Source organism: Panthera pardus, unplaced genomic scaffold (assembly GCF_024362965.1).
Source record: "Panthera pardus isolate Hobbes unplaced genomic scaffold, ASM2436296v1 HiC_scaffold_3, whole genome shotgun sequence".
In the NCBI taxonomy this organism is placed as follows: Eukaryota; Metazoa; Chordata; class Mammalia; order Carnivora; family Felidae; genus Panthera; species Panthera pardus.
In genome coordinates, this window is record NW_026526876.1 from 47,034,901 (window position 1) to 47,060,487 (window position 25,587).

General features: G+C 36.7%; 1 protein-coding gene across 11 annotated transcripts in view; it reads left to right on the forward strand.

Annotated features, from left to right (window-relative positions):
• The window catches only part of RPS6KB1 (ribosomal protein S6 kinase B1), an 80,321-nt gene that overhangs the window by 12,508 nt on the left and 42,226 nt on the right, over positions 1-25,587 (forward strand). For 8 of the 11 annotated variants that reach the window (XM_053893096.1, XM_053893094.1, XM_053893093.1 and 5 more), the window contains 10 exons: positions 9,037-9,184; positions 11,308-11,365; positions 12,811-12,911; positions 14,945-15,035; positions 15,222-15,312; positions 15,810-15,917; positions 16,209-16,271; positions 16,453-16,530; positions 22,291-22,398; positions 24,970-25,082. In XM_053893096.1, coding sequence (XP_053749071.1) covers positions 9,037-9,184; positions 11,308-11,365; positions 12,811-12,911; positions 14,945-15,035; positions 15,222-15,312; positions 15,810-15,917; positions 16,209-16,271; positions 16,453-16,530; positions 22,291-22,398; positions 24,970-25,082 — 959 coding nt within the window. Of the gene's footprint in view, positions 1-9,036; positions 9,185-11,307; positions 11,366-11,561; positions 11,635-11,735; positions 12,253-12,810; positions 12,912-14,944; positions 15,036-15,221; positions 15,313-15,809; positions 15,918-16,208; positions 16,272-16,452; positions 16,531-22,290; positions 22,399-24,969; positions 25,083-25,587 lie in introns of those variants that run through there. The other 3 variants (XR_008418825.1, XM_053893097.1, XM_053893098.1) reach the window with 3 other exon arrangements.

Below are 25,587 nucleotides of genomic sequence, written 5' to 3' on the forward strand. Positions count from 1 at the left end.
TTGGTAGCTCTCTAGGCATAGCTGCTGTTACTGGACTTTGATCAAATCCTTGGAATCCCCTTGGCACTGTCAGTGTTGGATTCTTTGTTTCCTGGATCCCATATCTTCCTTTTTCTTAGTTTATGCCGTTGTTCCCTCCTTTGGTGACCATCTACTAGTGGCTTCCTGAGAAAGGGTGCATGAAGGTACAATTTTGGGGAAATATTGCATATTTGAAATTTTCCCTCTTTATACCCTTACAGTTGTTTGATTGGGTGTGGTTTTGAAGTTGAAAATCATTTTCATCCAGGATTTTGCTTTATTTTCATCTAGCCTTGAGTGTTTCTATTGAGGAGTCCCTTGCCATACTGATTCCCATTATTCCTGTAGAGGTCTATTTTTCCTTAAAGATATCTAAGATTTTCTTTTGATTTCTGTTGTTCTAAATTTTTTACAGTGATGTATTATCTTGCTTTTGATCCTTCTTATTTTATTTATTTTTATTCTTTCAATCTTAAAAGTTGAATCCTTTAGCCCTAAGGGATTTTCTTGTATGGTCTCTGATAATTTACCCCTCTGCCATTTTCTTGGATTTATAGTTAGTTGGATGTTGGAACTCCTCAACTCGTCATCTGTCTTTCTTATCTTTTCCATTTCTTTGTCTTTTTGTTTACTTTCTGAGATTTTTCTAGAAATTTATTTTCTAATCCTTTTACTGATTTTTTTTTAAGCTATCATGTTTGTGGTTCCCCATAGCTCTGTTTTTTCTTTTTATAGCATCCTTTTTTAATGAACAGAGTATTTTTTCTTATTCCTCTGAAAGTATTAATGATAATTCTTTGAAATGTTCTTTTGTTCTATGCATTGTATCTCTTTTCTAAGTTTCTGTTTTCTTTCAGTTTGATTTAGTCTTTTTCTTCCATATCAAAGGCCTTCTTTAGATGTCTGGTGTTCTTCACTGATGGTTCATATTTAAGAATAGAACTCTGAGAAGCTGATCAGAAGTTCCATCTGTGTAGGATAGTCGTGTAGTTGGCTGGCAACTGACTGAGAACCTCTAAATATTTGTTTGTAGGTCAGTTGGTACTGAGACAGATCCTCTATTCTTTTGCCTGAAAAAGCATCCTGGAGCTGGATGAGAGAGAAGAGATGGAGATCTTACCTTGTCAGCATGCAAACTTTCACTGAAGTCAAGTTTTTACTTTAGCACTTCACTCTGATCCTTCACTTTTTCTGGAGAGTACACGTTTCCAAGTGGTAGCAATCTACCTGTTTTTGGTCCTCCATCTTCTGTAGTTTCTAATGGTTTTTTTTTTTTTTTTTCCTTCTTGCTTTTTATTTTTGTCTCTGATTTTTGAACCTGTTAGTGTTACATAGATGGAATGAACTTCTTTTGAGTTATTTCTTTGTGCAGTCATTTAGGCTTGATAATACCCTACTCTACTAAGTCATTATTGCTTTATCCTGCTCTGTTTTCACCTTTTGAGGTGTGGAGTTAGGTGCATTTCCTAGTTTTATTGAAAAAGGATTATGTGTGTTTGGTTTCTTGTTCTTTTTGTTTGGGACTGATTTCTGAAAAGATCACACTGACTTAAAACAAGTCTTAGTAGAAAACTATTAAAAGACAGTCAAAATGACTTAACAAAAATTACAGCGTTTGTAATACTTTGACCTTTATCTTCTTCCTGATTTTTACTTAAGCGGTATGCATGACTTATTACTTTACAAGGTGAGGAACAAATGTTATGATCACAACTTTATTGGTGATTGTCTTTTTTTTTTTTTATAAGTTTGTTTGTTTATTTAAATAATCTCTATATAACATGGGGCTTGCATTCATGACCCCAAGATCAAGAGTCCCATACTCTTCCAACTGAGCCAGCCAGGTGCTTCTGGTGATTGTCTTTTTTCTTTCTTTCTTTCTTTCTTTCTTTCTTTCTTTCTTTCTTTCTTTCTTTCTTTCTTTCTTTCTTTCTTTCTTTCAAATGTTTGTTTATATTTGAGAGAGAGAGAGAGAGAGAGATCGGGGGAGGGACAGAGAGAGACGGAGACAGAATCTGAAGCAGGCTCCAGGCTCTAAGCTGTCAGCACAGAGCCCAACTCGGGGCTCAAACTCACCAGCAGTGAGTGAGATCATGACCTGAGCTGACGTCTGACCCTTAACCGACTAGGCCACCCAGGTGCTCCACCCCCCTTCCCCACTGATTGTCTTAAAGAACCAATTTAGATACTCTTTTTTTTTTTTTGTTTATGTTTTATTTATTTTGAGAGAAGCCGTGTGCATACGTGTGTGAGTGGGGCAGGGACAGAGAGGAGAGAATCCCTCTCTCTCTGGGGAGAAAGAGAATCCCAAGCAGGCTCTGTGCTGTCATTGGGGCTCGATCCCACAAACTGTGAGATTGTGACCTGAACCGAAATCAAGAGTTGGATGCTTAACTGACTGAGGCACCCAGGCACTCCAGCAATTTAGATATTCTGAACATCAGTTTCTGTATCAATAAGTCAGAATTAATGTACTGTCTGGCTTTCCCATTGGAAACATTTTAGATTAATTATTGATCTGTAAAACCTGTTAGGTATAGAATTGGAGATGTTGTAGTAATGCTTATTCTCGGAATGTTGAAAGAAGTACTGGTCAAGATTCTTAGGTTAATTTATTCCTTTTGATATATTTTATAATCAGGGCTGACCGTAATTAGTCCTAATTCTGTCTTGAGTGAAGTATGTTTCTGGCATGGGTATCTTTAATGAAAAGAAGAGGATATTGTTTTTTTCTACTGATGGTGGATGGGTGCAATGTATTGGGAAATCCATAGATTTAATTATTGCTAAATGTTGGACCTCCTTTTTGAGCCCAGGCTTCTAAACCTAACTTGTTTGCCTCTCCTTTTGCTTAGCACTCCTTCCTACTCTCAGGGTTTTTCTTTCCCTAAGCCTGGCTATAGAATCAGATATTGTCTCATTTTTTTCCCCCTTCTTGCCCCTGAAAATAAGCTCACAGGGTAAATAATGAAAGAGGTTGCTAGGATTAAGTCCATAATTTTGATTCCTGACTAGCTAAGATGACTGTATGCTGCCTTTGAGTTTCTTTATTCTGACTTTATTATCCTGGAAGCAGAGCATACTAATGCTCTTGAACTCAGTATGTGGTAAGAACATCTCTCTTTCCCTCCTCGAAGATGAAATCAAAATAGAACCAGGTGTCTTTTATCTTAAATGAGGTGTGCATTTGGACAGTCTGTCTGAATTTATCAATTATCTTGGGATTTTTTTACAGGAATGGTACCATTTGGATATTTTCTCATGGTGGAATGTTGAGGAAAAGACTATTTCCCTTTCTTACCAGTTGCAACAAAAATGTATCCTGGAAGCAAAATACTATTGCCTATGGCATTAGTTCAGACCACGCTGTAAATTTTAGACCCTTTGGTTAAAGGCTTGTGGTTCACAGATTGGTCATATTTCTTCCATTCTTTCTTTTTATTGAATCAATTGAAAACCAGCAGTGTGCCAGGCATTATGCTAGAAACTAGGATTTAGTGTTTGAGGCAGATGTAGTCTCTGCCTATCACTCTGCTTACTATATAATTCAAGGGAAAAACTGATAAGCTTATTGTTACCATTTCTCTTCTATACTGTGGTCAAAATCCTTTCTACTTTGAGGTTGGAGCCTCTCTCACCTTTTATCATTTTTTTATTCACTCCTAAGCCTTGTCATCCTGGATGTCTTCATTCTCCTTGTATTAAGTAAGTAATCCATAGCTTGGCCTTCTAATTTCTTGATCTTAACTCCATCAGGTTTCACCTCCATTCCACTTTATCAGTCTCCATGACTGTATTCTTCATCTCTGAAGTATTGGGTTATAATAGAACAGTAACTTTCTTCTTTATTCCCACAATGCATGGTCTTTGACCCTAAACCTTTTAGTCCTTTGACGTTTTTGTTTTTTTCCTGAAGTTCTTAAGCCCCTTCTTATTTCACTTTATTTTTGAATCCAGCCTAATCAGCATGATCTGCCATTTCAGTCACTTGCTAGCCCCATTGACCTTATGTTTAGGAAAGTCCTAATCTTAATCAATTTAGTTGTTAATGCTCTTTTATTCCTGTATGTCAGCTGCTGGAACATTGCTGGCAAAAATCACACAAACTTGTAGGTTGCTGCTGAAACAAATTCATAGTCCCCAACCTATTTGGACCCTCAGTACTCACCAACTATTTTTTACATGTCCTTAGACAACTTCTTCCATTCTCTACAACTTTTTAATAGACTGCCTCTCTTTTTATTTGAGGCTGTCACATGTGATTTCCTTTTACTTCCTGTTCTGATCCCTACCCCTAATACCATATTAATCTGCATTTTCACCTGTCTTTACTTCCTTCTTTCCAGTGTTAGTGGGAAATGTATTCTTCCTTCTTTGCAAGGTTAAGCCCATTCTTTATGTTTTGGATCTCATCCCTTTTTGCCTGTATGGGGTCTTTGTCACTTCTTTCTCTCTTTCCATCCTCTATCCTATCTTCTTTCTTTGTTGAAATATATTTATGTCTTTGCCATGTTTAGTAAAACAAATCCTTCGATCATACAAAGTCTCCCTATAGCTTCCACCCTCTTCGCCTTTCATACCTGAATTTCTTGAGAAGTCATGTTTTATTGTTTTTTGTTTGTTTGTTTGTTTGTTTGTTTTTACTTACTATGCTTTGACTTAATGACTCTACTATTTCAGTGAAAGTCTTGTTCCCTAAGTCACCACTAATCTCCTAATGGCTGAATCTAGTGGTCTTTCTTTATTTAATTCATCTTTAATTTAGCTTTCTGTTGTATTGAAGCTATTGACCACAGCATTTTGAAACTCTCTTTCCTTGACTTCTGTGATTCTACTTTACTAATTTTTCATCTTATCTCTTAGTCTTTTGCTTCTCAGACTTTCTCAAAATTTCTTATTTAAAAAATTCAAACTGGGAGGCCTGGGGTGGCTCAGTCAGTTAAGCATCCGACTCTTGGTTTTGGCTCAGGTCATGATCTCATGGTTCATGAGTTCGAGCCTCTGTCAGTGCAGAGCCTGTTGGCAGGATTCTCTCTCTCTGCCTCACTGCTCCTCCCCTCCCTACCCCCCCCGCCATCTCTCTTGCTATCAAAATAAATAAACTTAAAAAAAAAACCTCAAACCTCCTGAGCAGTTAAGAAATAATGTATCTTTAAAATTTTTCAAACTTTCCAAAGAGTTGCTAGAATAGTACAGTGAACACCAATTAAGTTTGCCATATTTTGTCTACCCCCACTTTCTTCATCCCTTCCATGTATATGTGTATTTATGTATATTCAAATTTTTTATTTTTTTGCTGTACAATTTGAAAGGTAATTCTAGCCATCATGGTGTTTCACCTTTATTTTCTTTAATCTCTCTCTCTTTGGTTTTTAAGTTTATTTTGAGAGAGAGGGAGTGTGGGGGGGGGGGGGCAGAGAGAGAGAGAGAGAGAGAGAGAGAGAGAGAGAGAGAGAATCCCAAGCAGGCTTCATGCTGTCAGCCTGATGTGGAACTCTATCTCATGAACCATGGGAACTGAGCCAAAATTAAGAGTCAGATGTTTTACTGACTAAGCCACACAGGTGCCCCTGTATCTCTTAAGAGTAGGGCGTTTTCATATGTAAGAGCTCAGGTCAGTTGTTTTACACAGTATCCCTTAATTTGGATATATTTCCTTGTTTACTTATGAAAACATGTACATTTTAAATTTTTTTTTTTTTTTAACGTTTTTATTTATTTTTGAGACAGGGAGAGACAGAGCATGAACAGGGGAGGGTCAGAGAGAGGGAGACACAGAATCTGAAACAGGCTCCAGGCTCTGAGCTGTCAGCACAGAGCCCGACGTGGGGCTTGAACTCACGGACCGCAAGATCATGACCTGAGCTGAAGTCGGCCGCTCAACCGACTGAGCCACCCAGGCGCCCCCGAAAACATGTACATTTTAAACTTAGGTTAAATATTTTTGTAGGAGTATTATGTCCTTAGTGCATGGGCTCAGGAAGTACATTATGTCATTCTATTCTGTTATTTGGTGAAATTGAGTTTGATCACTTGGTTAAGGTAGTGTCTGACAGGCTTGCCATAGTACAGGTACCCTCTTCCCTTTGAAATTATTTACTAAAAAAAATTTTTTTTTAATGTTTTTTTATTTTTGAGAGAGAGAGAGAGACAGAGCTCAAGTAGGGGAAGGGTGGAGAGAGAGACACACACAGAATCCGAAGCAGGCTCTAGGCTCTGGGCTGTCAGCACAGAGCCCAACGCGGGGCTCAAACCCACGAACCATGAGATCGTGACTTGAGCTGAAGTTGGACACTTAATCGATTGAGCCACCCAGGCACCCCTAAATTAATAAGCATCTATGGTATAGTATTTAGGGATATGAATAGTTTATTCTAATACTGTTTTTAATATTTAGCGATATGAATAGTCTATTCTAATAATTTTTTTTTTTTAAAGTAATCTCTATGCCCAACATGGGACTCGAACTCATGACCAAGAGCTGCATGCTCCACCAACCAAGCCAGCCAGGCACCCCATCCTAATAATCTTTTATCTAGTGGTTTTTATTATCCTTTGTTTCTTATCCAAATCAAATATTACTAGGGTGATTACAAAATGGAGACTTTTCTATTTTTATTATTTTGTTTCTATATTGTCATTCTTCTATAAAGAGTTTTTCATACTTAAAAAATTTTTTTTTAATTTTGTTTTTTATTTTTTTAAATTTACACCCAAATTAGCATATAGTGCAACAGTGATTTCAGGAGTAGATTCCTTAGCGCCCCTTATATACTTTTTTAAATTTAATTTTTAAGAGTCAATATGGACTTTTTATTTTTAGTGTTTTACCATCTCATTATTCATTTTGGTTCTCAAATTGTCTCAAATTTTGCTAGAGAGCTCTCTGTTAAGATGGGTTCTATGTCCTTTTGACATATCCTTGTCAGTTTTTTAGTAGTTCCTGGTATAATAGAGTGCTCCAGATTTACCTTGCACTTTCCCTGACCCTGGTTTAGAATGATCTTTTTCTCTAAGGAACCCTGATTTCTTTTGGTGGAGAAAACAAGATCTAGGTGCCAGCTATGCTCCTTACTACTAAGGTATCCACTCTTTTAGTGGATAGAGCAAGGAAGTTTTTGTTTTTAAATCATGGCTTCAAATTGATATCCCTAATTCCAGTCCAGTTCCATAGGGCTTTTCTTCTCTCAATCCATATTTGTATCTCTGTTTTTCCACAGTGAAAAGCTTGGTAGCAACATCAATAAATATACTCGTTCGCTCAGTTGTACAATACACGCATAATAGTTTGAGAAATATAATGCCAATACTACCAGCAGCTACAAACCTACTAAGTGTGGTTTAAGATTTCTTTGCAGTTTTTGTTATGCTTACATATACATCATTAAGACTGCAGCGTAAAGTTATTTAAATATCATTTTTCTCCTGTGGTAAAATTGTCACTATAATTTTCAGTTACATTTTTGTATTTCTGTTTTATTCAATTTTATTTCCCTCCCCCATCCTTGTCGATTTAATTTTACTTTTGGAATGTATAAAACATTAACATGGTTCAGAATTCAAAAACCTCCATTTTATAGTCACAGTAATATATGATTTAGGTACAGAAAAAATTAATGCTAAAACCTTTGAGGTTTTACTTGGAAGGTATACTGAGAAGTCTGATTTCCCTTCTTACCTTTCTACTTATCATTAGCTTTTGGCTTATCTTAGTTGTGTTCATTATTAAAGATACAAGGAGATACAGATATATATTCTTATATCCCCTTTCTTACACAAAAGGTAACATACTACTGTGATACTGCTATGCTGTGTTATGCTATGCTATGCTCTTTTGCACCTTCCTTTCATAGAGCTATTCCCCATTCTTTTACACATTAGGTAGTCAGTATTCTATGCATGGGCATTTCGGTTATTTCCAACCTTCTACTTTGCAGCTGATAACCTGTGTATATACTTTTTCATGTTACATGTACCAGAACTTAGTCCTATAATCTAAACAGACTTAACATGTCTAAAACAGTGCATCATTTTCCCCAATACTTTTTTCTTGACTTCCATTCCCTGTTATTGAATGATAACCATCATCTATCCTGTTACTTATGCAGAAACCATGGTATCATCATTTCTTCTCATACCTAGTTAGTCAGCAAGTGCTGATGATGCATCTTTATCTTTTATTTTTTTCTCAACTTCATTTCCTTAGTTACAATAAAACTCTACCTAAGGTCTTACTTTGCTTAATTTACTGTACTAGCCTCCTGATTGCTCTCATTTCTTCCCTAAAATTCCACACTGCTACTAAAACTGTCTGTCTTAAAGCCAAGGGTTTTTCATTTGTCTAACCTTAACATTTCTCCTGTGCTTCTAAGATTCAGATGCTTTTGTCTAGATGCCTAGGCCTTATATTTCCTGGTCTCCACCCAGATATCCAGCCTAACTTCTAGCCACTTCTTACCATACTGAGCTACTTATAGATTCCTTAGACATGTCCTGTCAAGCCTCTTTTGCACTGGAAATGCCTTTTTTTACCCTCTACATTTCATTTTAATTATTTTTCACTATACACCTTAAGTATTGCCCCCTCCAGGAACACTTCTTGCCAGGTCAGATGCAGTTCTCCATTCTCCCATAGCACCTTGTGCTTACCTGCACTGACTTACTTCTCTTCCCTGGGACTTCGGACTCCTGTAGGCTGGAGACTTTTCTGTTAGTTCTGCTTTCTTATTGCAGAGCCTCGAGCATAGTAGACATTCAACAGTTAGTGAATATATGAATAAACTTGATCTGTTTACATTTTTTAAAAAGGTATCTAGGTTTTCATTTACATGTTCACTGCAGAGAGTCTAGACAGTACATATAAGAAGTGAATGGCTTCCATTATTCCTAGCTCCGTCTTTAGTGGGAACTATGATTAATAGTTTTAATATTGGCAAGAAAAGCACAAAATAGATTTTCCAGATACTATAAAAATGTCTACTGTTATGTTCTTATAGATCATCTCTTTTCCTTTAGGCAATGATAGTAAGAAATGCTAAAGATACAGCTCATACAAAAGCAGAACGGAATATTCTGGAGGAAGTAAAGCATCCCTTCATTGTGGATTTAATTTATGCCTTTCAGACCGGTGGAAAACTCTACCTCATCCTTGAGTATCTCAGCGGTCAGTACACTCAGTTTGGTGTAATTATTTGCATTTGCTCCAGAAACTGGGTCAAAATTATTTTCCAATGGAAAAATGCTTTCCCCAATGTGATTAAATATTCTTAAAATTGACAAATACATTGACATAAGGAATTCAGATATGACCAAATGTTTCTTTTTGCAGAAAAATGTGAAGGAAACTTTAAAGGTTAAAGTTTTTTTCCCCATCTGTAAAATTTTATCTTAATCCTTATCCCTTTGTAATCAATTACATAAATAACAAACCCCTAATTGATAGCCATCACATTGACTGCACTTGGGTAATATACTATAATTTACATGAATCATCAAAGCATTTTTTCTAAATTGAAGTGGAAAACTTACTGAGAGTATTGTTTAAGCTATTGAATATTTTTGGAATTGGATCTTTAAAGAGAATAGTTTTTTGGTTTAATATAGCTTTTTTGATAGACTATGAAGTTTACATTGGAAAACATCCACACTTTCTAGGATTTACCACCTCCTAGAAACTTGTTGCTTCTTTATCATTTCTAGATCACAAGTATCTATTTCCAGCAAGCACATGTGAGTTTTCTGAATAACAGATTTCACAATGGTCTATAACATGGAACAGAAAGCTGCAGAATTTCGCTTTTATGTGACTGTTGCCATTTTTTTCATTTTTTGGTAACTTTATTTTGACATAATTTCAGATTTACACAGAAAAGTTGCAGAAATAGTACAAAGACTTCTCATACATCCTTCACCTAGATGTCCCAAACATTTTACCAGTTTTGTTTCATCCTTCTTTTTCTCTCTCTTTATGTGTATATATACATATGCATGTGTGTGTATATATATATATGTGTGTGTGTGTGTGTGTGTGTATACATATATACACACACATGTATTTGTATATATATATTTTTTCTGGACCGCTCAAGAGAGTGTTGCAGACATGATTTCCCATTGCCCCTAAATGCTTCAGTGTATATTTTCTGAAATCAATGCAGTATCTTACTTAACTCTACTAAAAGAATCAAAAATAGGAAATTAACGTTGATACAGTAATATCTCTCAGTTTCCTTTAATCTGTAACAGTTCTTCATTCTTTCTTTGTCTTTCTTGACCTTAGCATTTTTGAAGCGTATAGGGCAGTTATTTTGTAGAGCACATCAATTTGGGCTTATCTGATGTTTCCTCAAGATTAGGTTCAGGTCATGCATTTTTGGGAGGACCATCGAAGTGACCCTGTGTCCTTCTCTGTCAGATCAGGAGGTACATGATATTAATATCTTTGTCCCATTACTGTTGATGTTAACTTTGATCACATGTATGAGGTGGCGTCTACCAGTTTTTTCCCTGGTGAAATTTTCCCTTTGTAATGAATAAGTATCTTGAGATACTTCGGGATTATTTAAATATCTCGTCTCTCATCGAACTTTCACATACAGTTTTAGCATTCATTGATTCTTGCTTGAAACACTTAACTATGATGATTGCCAACTGATTTTTCTTATTCCATCATGCCTCATTCATTTATTATTTGGCATTTTACTGTAATGAAGAACTTTCCCTTCTCTCCCATTTTAAAAATTTATTGATCTCTTCTTTGATTTACATCATTGTGGACTCATGGATTCTAAGGTTATTCAGTGGGATATAATTCTTTATTATCATTATTTATTTTAATATTCAGAATAGTGCCATGCTTTTAAGAAAGCTGCTGCCAGATTCCTCTAGATTAAGAGTTCTGAAAATATGGAATAAGGGCATTTACTAATTTTAATTTGTAAGGGTGGCTCAATTATATACTGACATTTTTCTGCTTAGGGTAAACTGTTAGAGAAGCTTTAACCAAGATTTCTTTTAACCTCAGGTCTGGAATCTACAACTATTTTGAAGTTTATAGATGTAAAACCTAGAATTCCAAAACTTATATATTTCACATAAAAATAAGAACACTGCTAAAAATAGAATCCTGAGGACTTAGTTTTAAACCTATAGTTTTTAGGATCTGTTTTTTATTTTTAAGGAGCTGATGTCTTTTAATTGTGGTTAAAAGGAAAGCACAGCCCTTATTAGAAATAGGTTGGAAATGAAGATTGTTCTATTTCTAATGTCTTTTCCTTTTCCTTACAGGAGGAGAATTATTTATGCAGTTAGAAAGAGAAGGAATATTTATGGAAGACACAGCCTGGTAAGTGAAATCTTTGTGGTTGCATGGATTCAGGTAATGATTCACATAATTAGAAGTAAAGCCCTGTTCTCACTGTGGGCAGCCAAATGATTCAATAAATTGTTCTGGAGCCAGTCAGTCACTCAGAACTTCAAGGGGGAGAAGTATCTATGGGACTGGGCAGCTTTTGGAGGTCACGTCATTCCTTTGCCCCCAGGCCTTGGGTGGAACGCTCTTCACGCCAGTCCTTAACAGAACCATTCTCACTGGGGCTTTCTTTCCTTGAATTGGTAAGCTGCCTGCCTTGGCTGTGGGTGAGTGTGGTTTTCCGGTGAAACTTTATGTGTGGAACAATGGAAAGTATCAGAAATCATCTCCTCTTTTTTTTTAGACTTTCCAGTTCCCAAGGTGCAGTCTTAGGGAGGTGATAAACCGGCACACATCATCTGTGGATTGATTCTATGGCCAGGATGGGATCTACCCTTATATTTCTTAAGATGGCATCTGCTTCAAATTAAAAATATACACATCCTTTTGTGAGAGGACAGTATTGGGTAACAATAAATCAGTTTATCCTACACATTAATTGAATAGAAAACACTTAAATGTTTTTTCTACCTTAATTACCAAACTGCATTCCATTGTTTAATTTCAGGCCTTTTCTAACACAGAAGCTGCATTTAAGAGCCTTAGGGATGAAGTGCCCTTTTTTGGAGGAGGCTCTCTGAGCCATGTTGGAGGCTGTGTTTGTGGTCCTGCTGGCTGTGAAACTGCCTCAGTCCTCTAGGACACACCCTCTCCATCCTGGAGTAATCTGCAGGATTGCAACATTGTTATGCAGCCAGTATTGCAGTGCCTTGTGCTTTTCGAATCCAGACAGGGTTGACTCAGCCCTTTATTCTTTTGAGGTAGATAAATTTGAGTGTCACACAGTTTATAGTTGTGGGCTGGCTGGCAAGAGGGAGGGCAGATACTGTGGGCATGAACTGTATATAAATAGCAGCTGTGTTAAGGGATGAGCGGGCTTCTAAGGGTCAGGTTATTTATAAGGTATCTTTTGAAACTAAGACTTAATCTCTAAGAATAACAAAGTTCCTATGTCCTGTGGGATTTTAAAATTGGGGGTGGGTGGGAGAAAATTGCTTTGATCTGAATGACTATTGGCCTAATTGCCACACAAACAGAACAAAAACCAGTGACAGTTTGGCATATTCTGGACTTCTTTGCAATTTTAGCAGTATGTTCTAATGATGAAATTAAACATAGTTTCACTAAATAAGTGAAACATAAATGTCATCATGCCTTTTGGCAGCATCCTATGCCATCTCTTTCCCCCATCCCCACCCCCATCCCCACTAATTTGGTCTTTGGTGCATGTCTATTTCTTTCAAGGAATTTTGCTCCATACATAAACTGCTTTGAGTATATTACTCTTTTTAATTTTATTAAATCACTTTTGTTTCCAGCTTTTACTTGGCAGAAATCTCCATGGCTTTGGGGCATTTACATCAAAAGGGGATCATCTACAGAGACCTGAAGCCGGAGAATATCATGCTAAATCACCAAGGTGGAGATAAACCGTAAACAATTCTATAGTAAATAATCATCTTACAATCCTCCCTCACAGGTCATGGTCATTTTTCAAAGCCCCATAGTCACGTTATCTATTATTATACATTCCTCCCTCAGAATTTATGGCATCATAATACTCGCTGAAATTTAGGTATTTAGGTATTTGTAATTGATGAGATTAAAGGGAGTTAAGGATAATTGGCCACTCAACCCTTTCAGTTTAATCCTTGCTCTGTATAGCTTATAATTCTTTTGAAGTCTTTATATATCAAAAGCCAGTCCAACTCTAATTTTGGTTTGTTCCTTAAATTGGAAAGTAAATCTTAACTCTATAAATTGGATTTTCCTTAAGGATAAAAATACATAAATATTAGAATCAGTACTTTTTATGATAAATTTTCTTGATGCTATAAAAAAAAAGGATTAGAATGAAACAAAAATATTTGATACAGCCTTGGAAAGAAAATGTTTATTGTAGGCATCGGTTTATTCTTGCTCTTTGTAACAACAAACATAAAAATCAGAAAGGCTTGGGGCGCCTGGGTGGCTCAGTCGGTTAAGCGTTTGACTTCAGCTCAGGTCATGATCTCACAGTCTGTGGGTTCGAGCCCCGCATTGGGCTCTGTGCTGACAGCTCAGAGCCTGGAGCCTGCTTCCGATTCTGTGTCTCCCTCTCTCTCTGCCCCTCCCCTGCTCATGCTCTGTCTCTCTCTGTCGCAAAAATAAATAAAAACATTAAAAAAAAATTTAGAAAGGCTAATATTCTGTACAGCTATAGGTAGAGCAGACTGAGTCTTGATTACAACTGCATGCTGCTACAGACTGTTCGATTTATGCAAGAGTAATATGGGCTATGTAGACTTTGCAGTTCAATTAACCAACCAGGCTGTTGGGGTGCTGGTAGCAACAGCTGATCCTTCAAGGTCTACAAAATGATACACGAGGTAGTTAAGAGTTTTAAATTCTTGGACAGGAAATGGTGTGTGGACAACTGACACTAGTATAAATCCATTTCAAACTGTGTTTTTCTTCTTTCTTTCCTTTTTTTTTTTTTTAGGAGAAATGCTGTACTTAACCAAGTATATCATGGGAATCTATGTATTTGCCTCCCTCCCTCCCAGTTCTGCTTTCATCCCCCCAAACTTGGATTCTGATTCTGAATTCTAAGGCAAAGGATAGAATAGGGAAGTGACTAGTTAACTTCTTTGATCCATAAACTTGAGTGTGTCAGTGTCAGGTAGTTCTGTGAAAATAAAGGTCATATTTCTTCTGTGTCAGAGTGAAGTACACATTTACATTTGAATCAGTAGGCCATTGCCTTTTCTTTTTTCTGAAACAACCCTGGAATAGTAGGGTCCCTGGGATTGTTGAACCATGGGATATCTAATAACAGTTCAGTAAAGCTAAACTTGAACTGAAATGTTCTTTGTGTAAGGTAGTCAGTTTTTTACTTTCTGGGCAAGAGATGACAGTCCCATGCCATGTAGCAATTTCATTTTTTTTTCTGAACTGGCAGTATTGGCAGAATAAGCTAACTTGTTACAGTGACTTTCTGAGACCATTTTAAAAACTCTCAAGTCACAGTTGACTGTGGTAAAAGTTACGTATTTGAAGTACATGTTAACACCTCTGTTTAAAAGGTACAGCATATCTTTATTAGGGATTGTATACTTAAGCCAGATTTTGGAGAATTTTTCCAGCGTTTACTTTCTCAGGATGGTAGAGAATTCTAGGTGTGGGTAAAGCTGGAGCCTTGGACAAGCTGTTTCAGTTTTTTCTCTATTTTTCCTTTGCTAGGTAGATTATATCTTTGGCAAAAGATGATTACACTAGCCTTGTAGGGAGTTAGCATCTCATTTTATGGATGGCACCTTGCTAGTTCTTTGTATCTTCAAAAAAATATTTAAGGCAGAAAAAGTTAATAATTAATAATCTACATTATTGTAGATTATTGTCTTGTATGATACATTAAAACACTGTACATACTTAGAATTCTCAGAATAACCATGCTATGATCTTTCATTGTAGGTCATGTGAAACTAACAGACTTTGGACTATGCAAGGAATCTATTCATGATGGAACAGTCACACACACATTTTGTGGAACAATAGAATACATGTGAGCTGCATGTTGAAAGAAATATAACTGGTTTGGGGGTAATAGCTGACTTTTACCTGGCTACGTAATAATAGTGTGCTATATTTTCGATAGCAACAATTGGCTCTGTATATTGTTTTAAAAATTCTAATTCAGACGACATGCAAATGGGTGAATTTTTTAGGAGTATTATTTTTCTCATTGTAGGGCCCCTGAAATCTTGATGAGAAGTGGCCACAATCGTGCTGTGGATTGGTGGAGTTTGGGAGCATTAATGTATGACATGCTGACTGGAGCAGTAGGTGCACAGTTAAAAGCTGCATGTATTCTGGTCTGTGCTGGGTAGTTATAAATCATTATAGGAAGAGACCTTTTCTGTGCTTTCTAAAAGTGTTACTGATGGAGGAAAAAAAAAAATTAAAAAAAATCATGCTAATAATGCTTTATTAGTAGTACTTCCCCTGTACTTTTAAAAACATTTTTGTTTAAATGATCTGCCACGGCAGTCCTGTGAAACAGGTATAAAATAGGTACTGCCCTTATTTTGTAAATAGAGAAAGTAAAGAATATAAGCACATGGCTCACATATTACCACACAAAGTTAATAGTGGAAACCCAGTTTCTTCTAGGATGTTGCTGTTTCTTCTGTCCCATTGCTTAAAAACTACAGATCTTTAGCAGTCAGCCCATATCACAGCATATATTTCTGGTGTCTATGCATAACTGACTAATTCAGGAAATCGATGATTTTATTTTTTTTATATGCTGATTTTTCTCACTCTCTTCTGCTCCTAGCCCCCGTTCACTGGGGAGAATAGAAAGAAAACAATTGACAAAATCCTCAAATGTAAACTCAATTTGCCTCCCTACCTCACACAAGAAGCCAGAGATCTGCTTAAAAAGGTAGGACACCAAACAATAAGCCACAACTACTGGGATTTAAATGGATATAATTGAATATACGTTTTGAATAAGGAATCATACACATATATTAAAAAAAGAAAGCCTACAGTTTTTGCAGGTAAAGTACAAATTTGTTTAAATATTTTTATTTTTTATTCCTAAACAGTATTTAGTAGTAATTAATAAGTCATATTTTCTCAAAATAGATTAGCAGTATAGACAAGCAAATTTTATAAATGAAAACTAATCAATTTGACTAAGGTTCATCAATTTTTTTCCTCCTCCCTAAAGCTGCTGAAAAGAAATGCTGCTTCTCGTCTTGGAGCTGGTCCTGGGGATGCTGGAGAAGTTCAAGTAGGGATTGATCTGTTTGGTGGTTTGAGTGGAAGATAGTGCTAATTTTATGTATTTGTGAAGCTTGTATGTAGTTGTTTACAGCTTATTTTGTGATTGGTATAACTTCAAATAGGCAGTTACTTTGTCAATCCAGTGAAGTCTGTTTCCCTTGATTTTTCTTTCTGCTCCCTTTTTCTAGGCTCATCCATTCTTCAGGCATATTAATTGGGAAGAACTGCTGGCTAGGAAGGTGGAACCCCCTTTTAAACCTCTGTTGGTATGTATACACGAAAGCATATTATTTGAAAGACCTCGTGCTTTTTTAGAATAAGAAAATCTCAGAGCATTCAGAAACATTTTGTTTATACTAACAATTTGGAAAACTTTGACTTCTCTTCAGAATCTTTATTCTATGCAGTCTTTTCAAGGACTTACTACCAGTAGCAATTGATGAGTGTAAGATGATTAACTTTTTTTTAATGTTTATTTTTGAGAGAGAAAGAGAAAGTATAAATGGGGGAGGGGCAGAGAAAGCGGAAGACAGAGTCCCAAGCAAGCTCTGCGCTGTCAATGCAAAGCCTGATGTGGGGCTCAAACCCACAAACTCTGAGGTCATGACCAGCGGCAAAGTTGTACGTTAAACCACCTGAGCCACCCAGATACCCCTATATTAACTATTTTTAGGTTGGTTGCTAAAGACAATTAAATATTTCAAGTAGTGGAACATTTAAAAAATTTTTTTTAATGTTTATTTTTGAAGGAAGGGAGACAGAGCATGAGTGGGGGAGGGGCAGAGAGAGAGGGAGACATAGAATTCGAGGCAGGCTCCAGGCTCTGAGCTGTCAGTGCAGAGCCCAGCGCGGGGCTCGAACCCACAAACCATGAGATCATGACCTGAGCCAAAGTTGGTTGCCCAACAGACTGAGCCACCCAGGTGCCCCTAGTAGTTGAAACTTTTTTGCATTTTTTTTTTTTTTTTTTTTGCTTAGATCTACCCTATTTTATTTTAAAATAAAATTTAAAAAAATTTTAATGTTTTATTTATTTGCTTATAAATGTTTATTTGTTTTGAGAGAGAGAAAGAACATGAGGAGGGGAGGGGCAGAGAGAGAGGGCCAAGCAGGCTCCCTGCTGTCAGTGCAGAGTCCAGTGCACGGCTCCATCCCACGAACCGTGAGATCATGACCTAAGCTGAAATCAAGAGTCAGATGCTTAACGGACTGAGCCACCCAGGCACCACAAAAGTTTTATTTATTTAAGTAATCTCTGCATCCCACATGGGAGTTGACCTCACAATCCTGAGATCCAAGAGTCTCATGCTCTTCCAACTGAGCCAGCCAGGCGCCCCTATTTTATTTTTTATTTCTAATTGAAGTTTGGTTGATGTATAATATTATATAAGTTTCAGGTATGTAGCATAATGATTTAACATTTATATACATAACAAAATAGTCATCAAGGTAAGTGTGGTTACCCTCTGATTCACCCTTATTTTGAATTGAATTTTCTGGAAATTTTTTCTTAAAAATACAGCATATATGTGTATTAGTTTGCTAGGGTTGCTGTAACAAAGTACCACAGGCTAGGTGGCTTAAAGCAGAAGTTTATTGTATTCCAGCTCTGGAGACTAGATGTCCAAGGTTAAGATGTTGACAGGCTTGGTTTCTTCTGAAGGCTCTGAGAAACTTCTCTTCCATTCTGCCACTCTCCTGGCTTTTGGTGGTTTGCTGATAACAATCTTTGGGGATCCTTGGCTTGTAGGCATATCACCTGATCCCTGCTTTTATGTTTGCATTTTCCTTTTATGCAGATCTGTGTCCAGATTTTCCCTTTTTATCAGGATACCACTCATACTGAATTAGGATCTTCCCTGCTCCAGAATGGCCTCATCTTAACTAATTTCATCTTCACTGACTCTCATTCCAAACAAGGTTCCATTCGGAGGTCCTGGGGGTTAGAACTTCAACATATGAATGTTGAGGGGGACACAACTCAGATCATTACAATATGTTTATGAGTAAATGGGTTAGTGTGTTCTTGTCTTTCTCCCACCTCAGAATGTGAGAAAACATAGTTTATATTTCTTGAAATGAAGGTGGAGGAGGAGGAGGATAATGATGATGATAATTTGGTCCTGGAGCACAGGTTAACTTGCTTTAAAATTTTCACATATACAATTGTAAGGATATGTACCCTCATGTACCAATTGTCCAGCTTGTCAGGTCATCTTATTTAAATGTAAATATAACTGCTATGTTATCATTACAACTAAAAAGCTGACAAGTTCCCCAGTTTCTTTTGCTTTGTTTTGCTCCCCATTGGTTTGTTTCAGTGATGATTCAATCAAGGTCTATGTACAGTTTGGTTATGGTGTCTCTTAGTTCTTTTTCCATCTGTAGATAATACCCACTCCCGCTCAATTCCTCTCCTGAGGACTTACTGAAGAAACTGGGTTATTTGTCCTGTAGGGTTCCTTACATTTTGATTTTGTTGATTTTTAACGCCATAGTGTCATTGACCATATTCATCTGTTCCCTGTATTTCCAAAACCTAGTAGTTAGATTTAGATGCTTAATCTGATTCTGATTAAACTTTTGATGTTGTATGTTTTGGTCATTTGTATTTTTTTTTTTTTTTAGTAATGTTAGTGGTCACTGATCATTGCCTACATCAGTAATTCTCAGCTAAGTTCAATTTGCCAAGGTTTGGAGACAAGTTGTCACAATTTGGGGATGGGATACTACTGGAATGCAGTGGATAGAGGCCAGAGATGCTCCAGACATCCTGTATTACACAGGACAGGCCTCTACAACAAGAATTATGAAGCCCAAGATGTCAGTAGTGCGGAGATTGAGAACCTCTAGCCTAGCTTCAAGATTTCATTAGGGGTTTGCAAAATTGTTTTATTTTAATACTATTATTCATTCTTCATTACTGAATTTATCCATAAAGAGAAACTCTTACATTTCCTACAGGAAAGGCAGGATAAATGTTTCTTTCCCAGTTTTCAAAATAATAAATTAGTTCCATAACATCTTCCCAATTGACCAATGAATTGTATAATTTTTTTTTAAGTATAATTATGAATTCATGACTTTTATCTGTGTTTCAATCCATTGCACTAATCTTTAGTGATGCTCATCTTTTACCATCTTTGGATACTGGGTGCTTCTTCATATTGGTTCCTAAGCTCTTTTGACATGACCACAAAGTCTGTTGTACCAGAGAGAAAGAATTAAGGAAACACATGTAGTTAGATTTAGGTGACATTTTTGTCAATAGTACCCAAAGCTATCTACACATTCAATGCAATCCCAATCAAAATTGCACCAGCATTCTTCTCGAAGCTAGAACAAGCAATCCTAAAATTTGTATGGAACCACAAAAAGCCCCGAATAGCCAAAGTAATTTTGAAGAAGACCAAAGCAGGAGGCATCACAATCTCAGACTTTAGCCTCTACTACAAAGCTGTAATCATCAAGACAGCATGGTATTGACACAAAAATAGAACATAGACCAATGGAATAGAATAGAAACCCCAGAACTAGACCCACAAAAGTATGGCCAACTAATCTTTGACAAAGCAGGAAAGAATATCCGATGGAAAAAAGACAGTCTCTAACAAATGGTGCTGGGAGAATTGGACAGCAACATGCAGAAGGATGAAACTAGACCACTTTCTTACACCATTCACAAAAAACAAACTCAAAATGGATAAAGGGCCTGAATGTGAGACAGGAAACCATCAAAACCCTAGAGGAGAAAGCAGGGAAAAACCTCTCTGACCTCAGCCGCAGCAATTTCTTACTTGACACATCCCCAAAGGCAAGGGAATTTAAAGCAAAAATGAACTATTGGGACCTCATGAAGATAAAAAGCTTCTGCACAGCAAAGGAAACAATCATCAAAACTAAAAGACAACCAACAGAATGGGAAAAGATATTTGCAAATGACATATCGGACAAAGGGCTAGTATCCAAAATCTATAAAGAGCTCACCAAACTCCACACCCAAAAAACAAATAATCCAGTGAAGAAATGGGCAGAAACCATGAATAAACACTTCTCTAAAGAAGACATCCAGATGGCCAACAGGCACATGAAAACATGCTCATTGTCGCTCCTCATCAGGGAAATACAAATCAAAACCACACTCAGATATCACCTCACGCCAGTCAGAGTGGCTAAAATGAACAAAACAGGAGACTATAGATGCTGGCGAGGATGTGGAGAAATGGGAGCCCTCTTGTACTGTTGGTGGGAATGCAAACTGGTGCAGCCGCTCTGGAAAACAGTGTGGAGGTTCCTCAGAAAATTAAAAATAGACCTACCCTATTACCCAGCAGTAGCACTACTAGGAATTTACCCAAGGGATACAGGAGTACTGATGCATAGGGGCACTTGTACCCCAATGTTTATAGCAGCACTTTCAACAATAGCTAAATTATGGAAAGAGTCTAAATGTCCATCAACCGACGAATGGATAAAGAAATTGTGGTTTATATACACAATGGAATACTACTTGGCAATGAGAAAGAATGAAATATGGCCTTTTGTAGCAACATGGATGGAACTGGAGAGTGTGATGCTAAGTGAAATAAGTCATTCAGAGAAGGACAGATTCCATATGTTTTCACTCCTATGTGCATCCTGAGAAACTTAACAGAAAAGACCATGGGAGAGGGGAAGGAAAAATAATGGTTAGAGAGGGAGGGAGCCAAAACATAAGAGACTCCTAAAAACTGAGAACAAACTGAGGGTTAATGGGGGGTGGGAGGGCGGGGTGGGTGGGTGATGGGTATTGAGGAGGGCACCTGTTGGGATGAGCACTGGGTGTTGTATGGAAACCAATTTGACAATAAATTTCATTTAAAAAAAAAAGATTTGGGTGACATTTTTCACAAGAAAATGTACTCAAACAGAGTAGAATGTTGTTATTTCTCCCTGAGCAGTCTCAAGGGATGAAATAAGCTATAGAAAGAAACTTTAGAGCATTTACAAATGTGTTTTGTGTTAAATCTCTGCTTCAGTAGTTTCTCAGGTTTATTATAAACCTGCAGTGGCCAACTGAGCAAATTATATCTAACAAGGAATTTAGCCAATGGACTAGGCACACTGAAGCTTTGTAAGTGGGGAAGATTGACATTCAGATTTTTTTGGAGGGGGTGGGAATGTGAGAGAGCACATGTGGGAGGAGCAGAGGGAGAGGGAAAGAGAATCCCAAGCATGTTCCATGCCCAACCCAGAGCCCAAAGCAAGGCTTGATCCCTCAACTGTGAGGTCATGACCTGAGTGGAAATTGAGAGTCAGATGCTTGGGGTGTGGGTGGGGGGTGGTGCCTGGATGGCTCAGTTGGTTAAGCGTCCAACTTCAGCTTGGGTCATAATCTCACAGTTCATGAGTTCAAGCCCCACATTGGACTCTTTGCTGTCGGCAGGGAGCCCACTTCAGATCTTCTGTTTCCCTTTCTCTCTCTGCCTCTCTCTCTCTCAGAAGCAAATAAATAAACACTTAAAAAACAAAGATGCTTGGGGTGCCTGAGTGGCTCAGTCCGTTAAGCGTCTAACTCTTGATTTTGGCTCAGGTCATGATCTCACTTGAGCCGCGCGATGGGCTCCACACTGACAGTGCAGAGCCTGCTTGGAATTCTCTCTCTTTCTCTCTCCCCCCCCCCCCCCCTCAAAATAAGTAAACTTAAAAAAAAGCTAAAAAAAAAAGTAAAAAGAGTTGGACACAACTGAGTGAGCCACCCAGGTGATCTGACAGACTTTTTATAAGAATGATAAAGAATGGTAAAGGTGTACTATAATCTATTTTAATATATGTCTAAAGTTTGAAGATGTAATTTGACCTTTGATACTTTCCACCTGTATTTATTCTTTAGTCTTTGCCTACTAAGAGTATTCTGATATTTTATTACAGTCAAATCCTGTGAAAAGAGTTCTATCTAGAGTCTTGTCTAATGCAAGTAATGCATTTGATTGATATATATAATACAGACATTCATCATTTTCTAATCATTTTGTCTTTTCATAAAGCAATCTGAGGAGGATGTGAGTCAGTTTGATTCAAAGTTTACACGTCAGACACCTGTTGACAGCCCAGATGACTCAACTCTCAGTGAAAGTGCCAACCAGGTCTTTCTGGTAAGTGAAAGAATTTCATATTGCCACAAGAAATTTAAGTATTAGGATGGGCCCTTTTCAATAAGAAAATTCAATTTGCTTCTTTGCAGTTCATGTAGATAACCTGAGATGCTATTTTTTATTAAGTTTTCTACCTTGCTAAGTTAAAAAATTCTCATAATCCAGATTCCATTTTAGCAGTTAGAATAGGACTGTATGATTCTTTGGAGTATACATGGGCCACTGACTTAAAATGATGTTTGGCTTAGCAAATCTCAATTGAAAGTCACACAGTTATAACAGTAGGAGGAGAAGAACTCACTGTAACTATTCTATTCCTGAAATAGCTACAAATTTTTGGTACTTTTTAGTGTAACTTTGTAGGGGATTTTTAACCTGTTAATAGTGAATATTTGGCATCAAAATATATTGGTTCATATGTAATAGTAAATATATTAATCTTCATTGTAGAAGTTTCTGTACTGTTTTATACCTTGTCTCTTCAGGTAGAAAAAAAGCTTTTAGATTTTTTTTAAAGATTTTTTAGATTTTGATCAAAAACCTCATTTTGTATCTTTTTTTTTTTGTTACTTGTCATTATCCTTTGTCATTTCTTTTTGGACTACATCTAGAGAGAGTGGAATATGGAGAAAGTAAGCATTTGGAAGGTTTTTTTTGTTTTGTTTTTTGTTTTTTTTTTCTATTTCTGAGTTTACCACATTTATCACCAACTTAATTGTCCATTTTTTTTATACTGTTCACAGTGTAATACACAGTAGTGTTGTATATTTTGGGGTGGAGGGTAAGTTCTAAAGTTAGCATGGAATGCAAAAATTGTGTATGGTCAAAATTATTCTTAAATCACCATAGTACAGTATGGCTTTGAGTAACTAACATTGAATAGTAATATTATAAGTGTATGATTGTATAGTGTTATAAGAATAGAGCATATATGCAAAATATAATTTTACAGTCTTTTTAATTACATAAGAGATGAAATATGAATGCATGTTGTTAAGTTTATATCTACACGATGCAAAGTCATAGTATACCCCTTGGTAAAATATCTTGTGTTCAGTTAGTGAAGTAGACATGATTCATTTTATTTTTCTTTTCTAAATTTTTTTTTAACATTTATTTTTGAGAGACAGATACAGAGCATGAGTGAGGGAGGAGTGGAGAGAGAGGGAGACACAGAACCCAAAGCAGGCTCCAGGCTCTGAGTTGTCAGCACAGAGCCTAATACAGGGCTCAAACTCAGGAACCATGAGATCATGATCTGGGCCACCCAAGCACCCCAACAGGATTCATTTAAATTCTGGCATCGCTTTCTTTTTTTCTCTTCTGTGGAATTTTGTTTTCTACTGATGTGGAGTATATACCTTTGATTTAACATAGAGATCTTTTCCTCAGTTGGGCATTGCAGAGTTTCAACTAGTTTGACAATTTCCCCCCCCATAAAAAAGTCTAGAAATTTCTTATCTCACTACAAAGAAATCCAAAGTTGTGGTGGCAAAATTTACATAACTAGGCTCTCATTGCCAGTTAAAGTATTGTTGAACTTTTCATAATTACTTAAATTGGCCAACTAATGAACATAAGAATAATTCATTTGTTAGGTTGTAGCCAGATTTCTGTATATAAAGTCAATCTCTTTAGAAATTGATAAAAATCAGTAACATCCTGCTTACTTGGGGATTGTGGTTATAACAACTTCAGTTTAATAATTATTTAAATTCCTCTCACAGAATTAAAGGAAATTCAAAGATGATCAAGGTACAGCCTGGTCCTCTTGGTAGTTATGGCTTTAGTTCACTAGACTATGTGGGGAAATGGCTTCTGAAGTCCACATGTACCTGTCACAAAGTATATGCACTAGAGAATGTACCTCACTGTTTAGGACTTCACCCAGAGCCTTGTTGAGTCGTTTTACTATAATTCATATGCCTATATATAGATGACTGGAATAATAAATAAAAGGGAAGATAGATGGAGGACTGATTGATAGCAATTGATAGGACATTGGCAGCAAGAGAAAGGACAACTGGTGTGGCCTAATAGCAAGGTCCAAGAAAGAACTAAAGCTAGCAAAACCGAATAATTGCGAATTAAAAAAATTTAGTTTTTTTTTTAATCATGAAAATATCAAATCTATCCAGTCATTGGTATAAAATCAGAAGATCACACATGCCAATTTAAAGAATTGTATTTTTACTTTGTCCTAATAATGAGAAACTGGGGAGTGATAATCTTAGTTGCTTATGTGCATGTGGCTAGAAACCCTAGAATTTTCTTTGCATATATCATATTTAATATCTTAAAATGTCCTGTTTTGTTCTGCTCCTCTCAGTAGAGTAGAATATTCTTTGCTGGCATACGAGGCTCAATTAAATTCTGCCTTCTTCAGGTCTGTGCCTCAAGAAATGGTTGGAAAGAAGCTAACAGATGTGAAATGAGACTGGGGAGACGGGTGTATACAGAGCAGTGGTTTTAGGTGTGCATTGTTGTTTTGGTGTGTCAGAGACTGAAACTACATTTTCTTGATTTATATAACAAAATGCCATTCTGTAGTCTACTTTTTCTGTCTTTCAGGGTTTTACATATGTTGCTCCATCTGTACTTGAAAGTGTGAAAGAAAAATTTTCCTTTGAACCAAAAATCCGATCACCTCGAAGATTTATTGGCAGCCCGCGAACACCTGTCAGGTATTCAGAGTTTGTTGTTCTCACTGTCTTTCTTTCTTTCTTTTCTTTTCTTTTCTTTCTTTGTTTAACCTAGAAGAGCATCACTTAAATGTGTGCCAAGTTACATAAACAAAAGAGGTGTCATACTCTATTTGGCTAACATAAGAACAGCATCTACATCTTCGTATATTGAATGCTATATAGTTTACCTTCCCTCCTGTGAAAGAAAGTAAGCTACTGTATTGGCAAATGTCTTCTTTACCCATTCATTCAACATTTATTGTGTGCCAGGGGCTGTGCTACATGCTGGGGACACGTGATTAACATAGGAATTGTCCTTGTTCTGATGAAGCTTATAATTGAGTGAGAAGAGAGTCATAATAACTAAAGAAGGAAATACAAAAAATATGTAAGCACAAGTAGTGTTCAAGTACTATTTGAAGAAAAATAGAGTGTGGTGGTAGAGAGCAGAGAATAATAACAAGGGGGCTCCTATTCATGGTCGTCAGAGAAAGGTCTCTCAGGT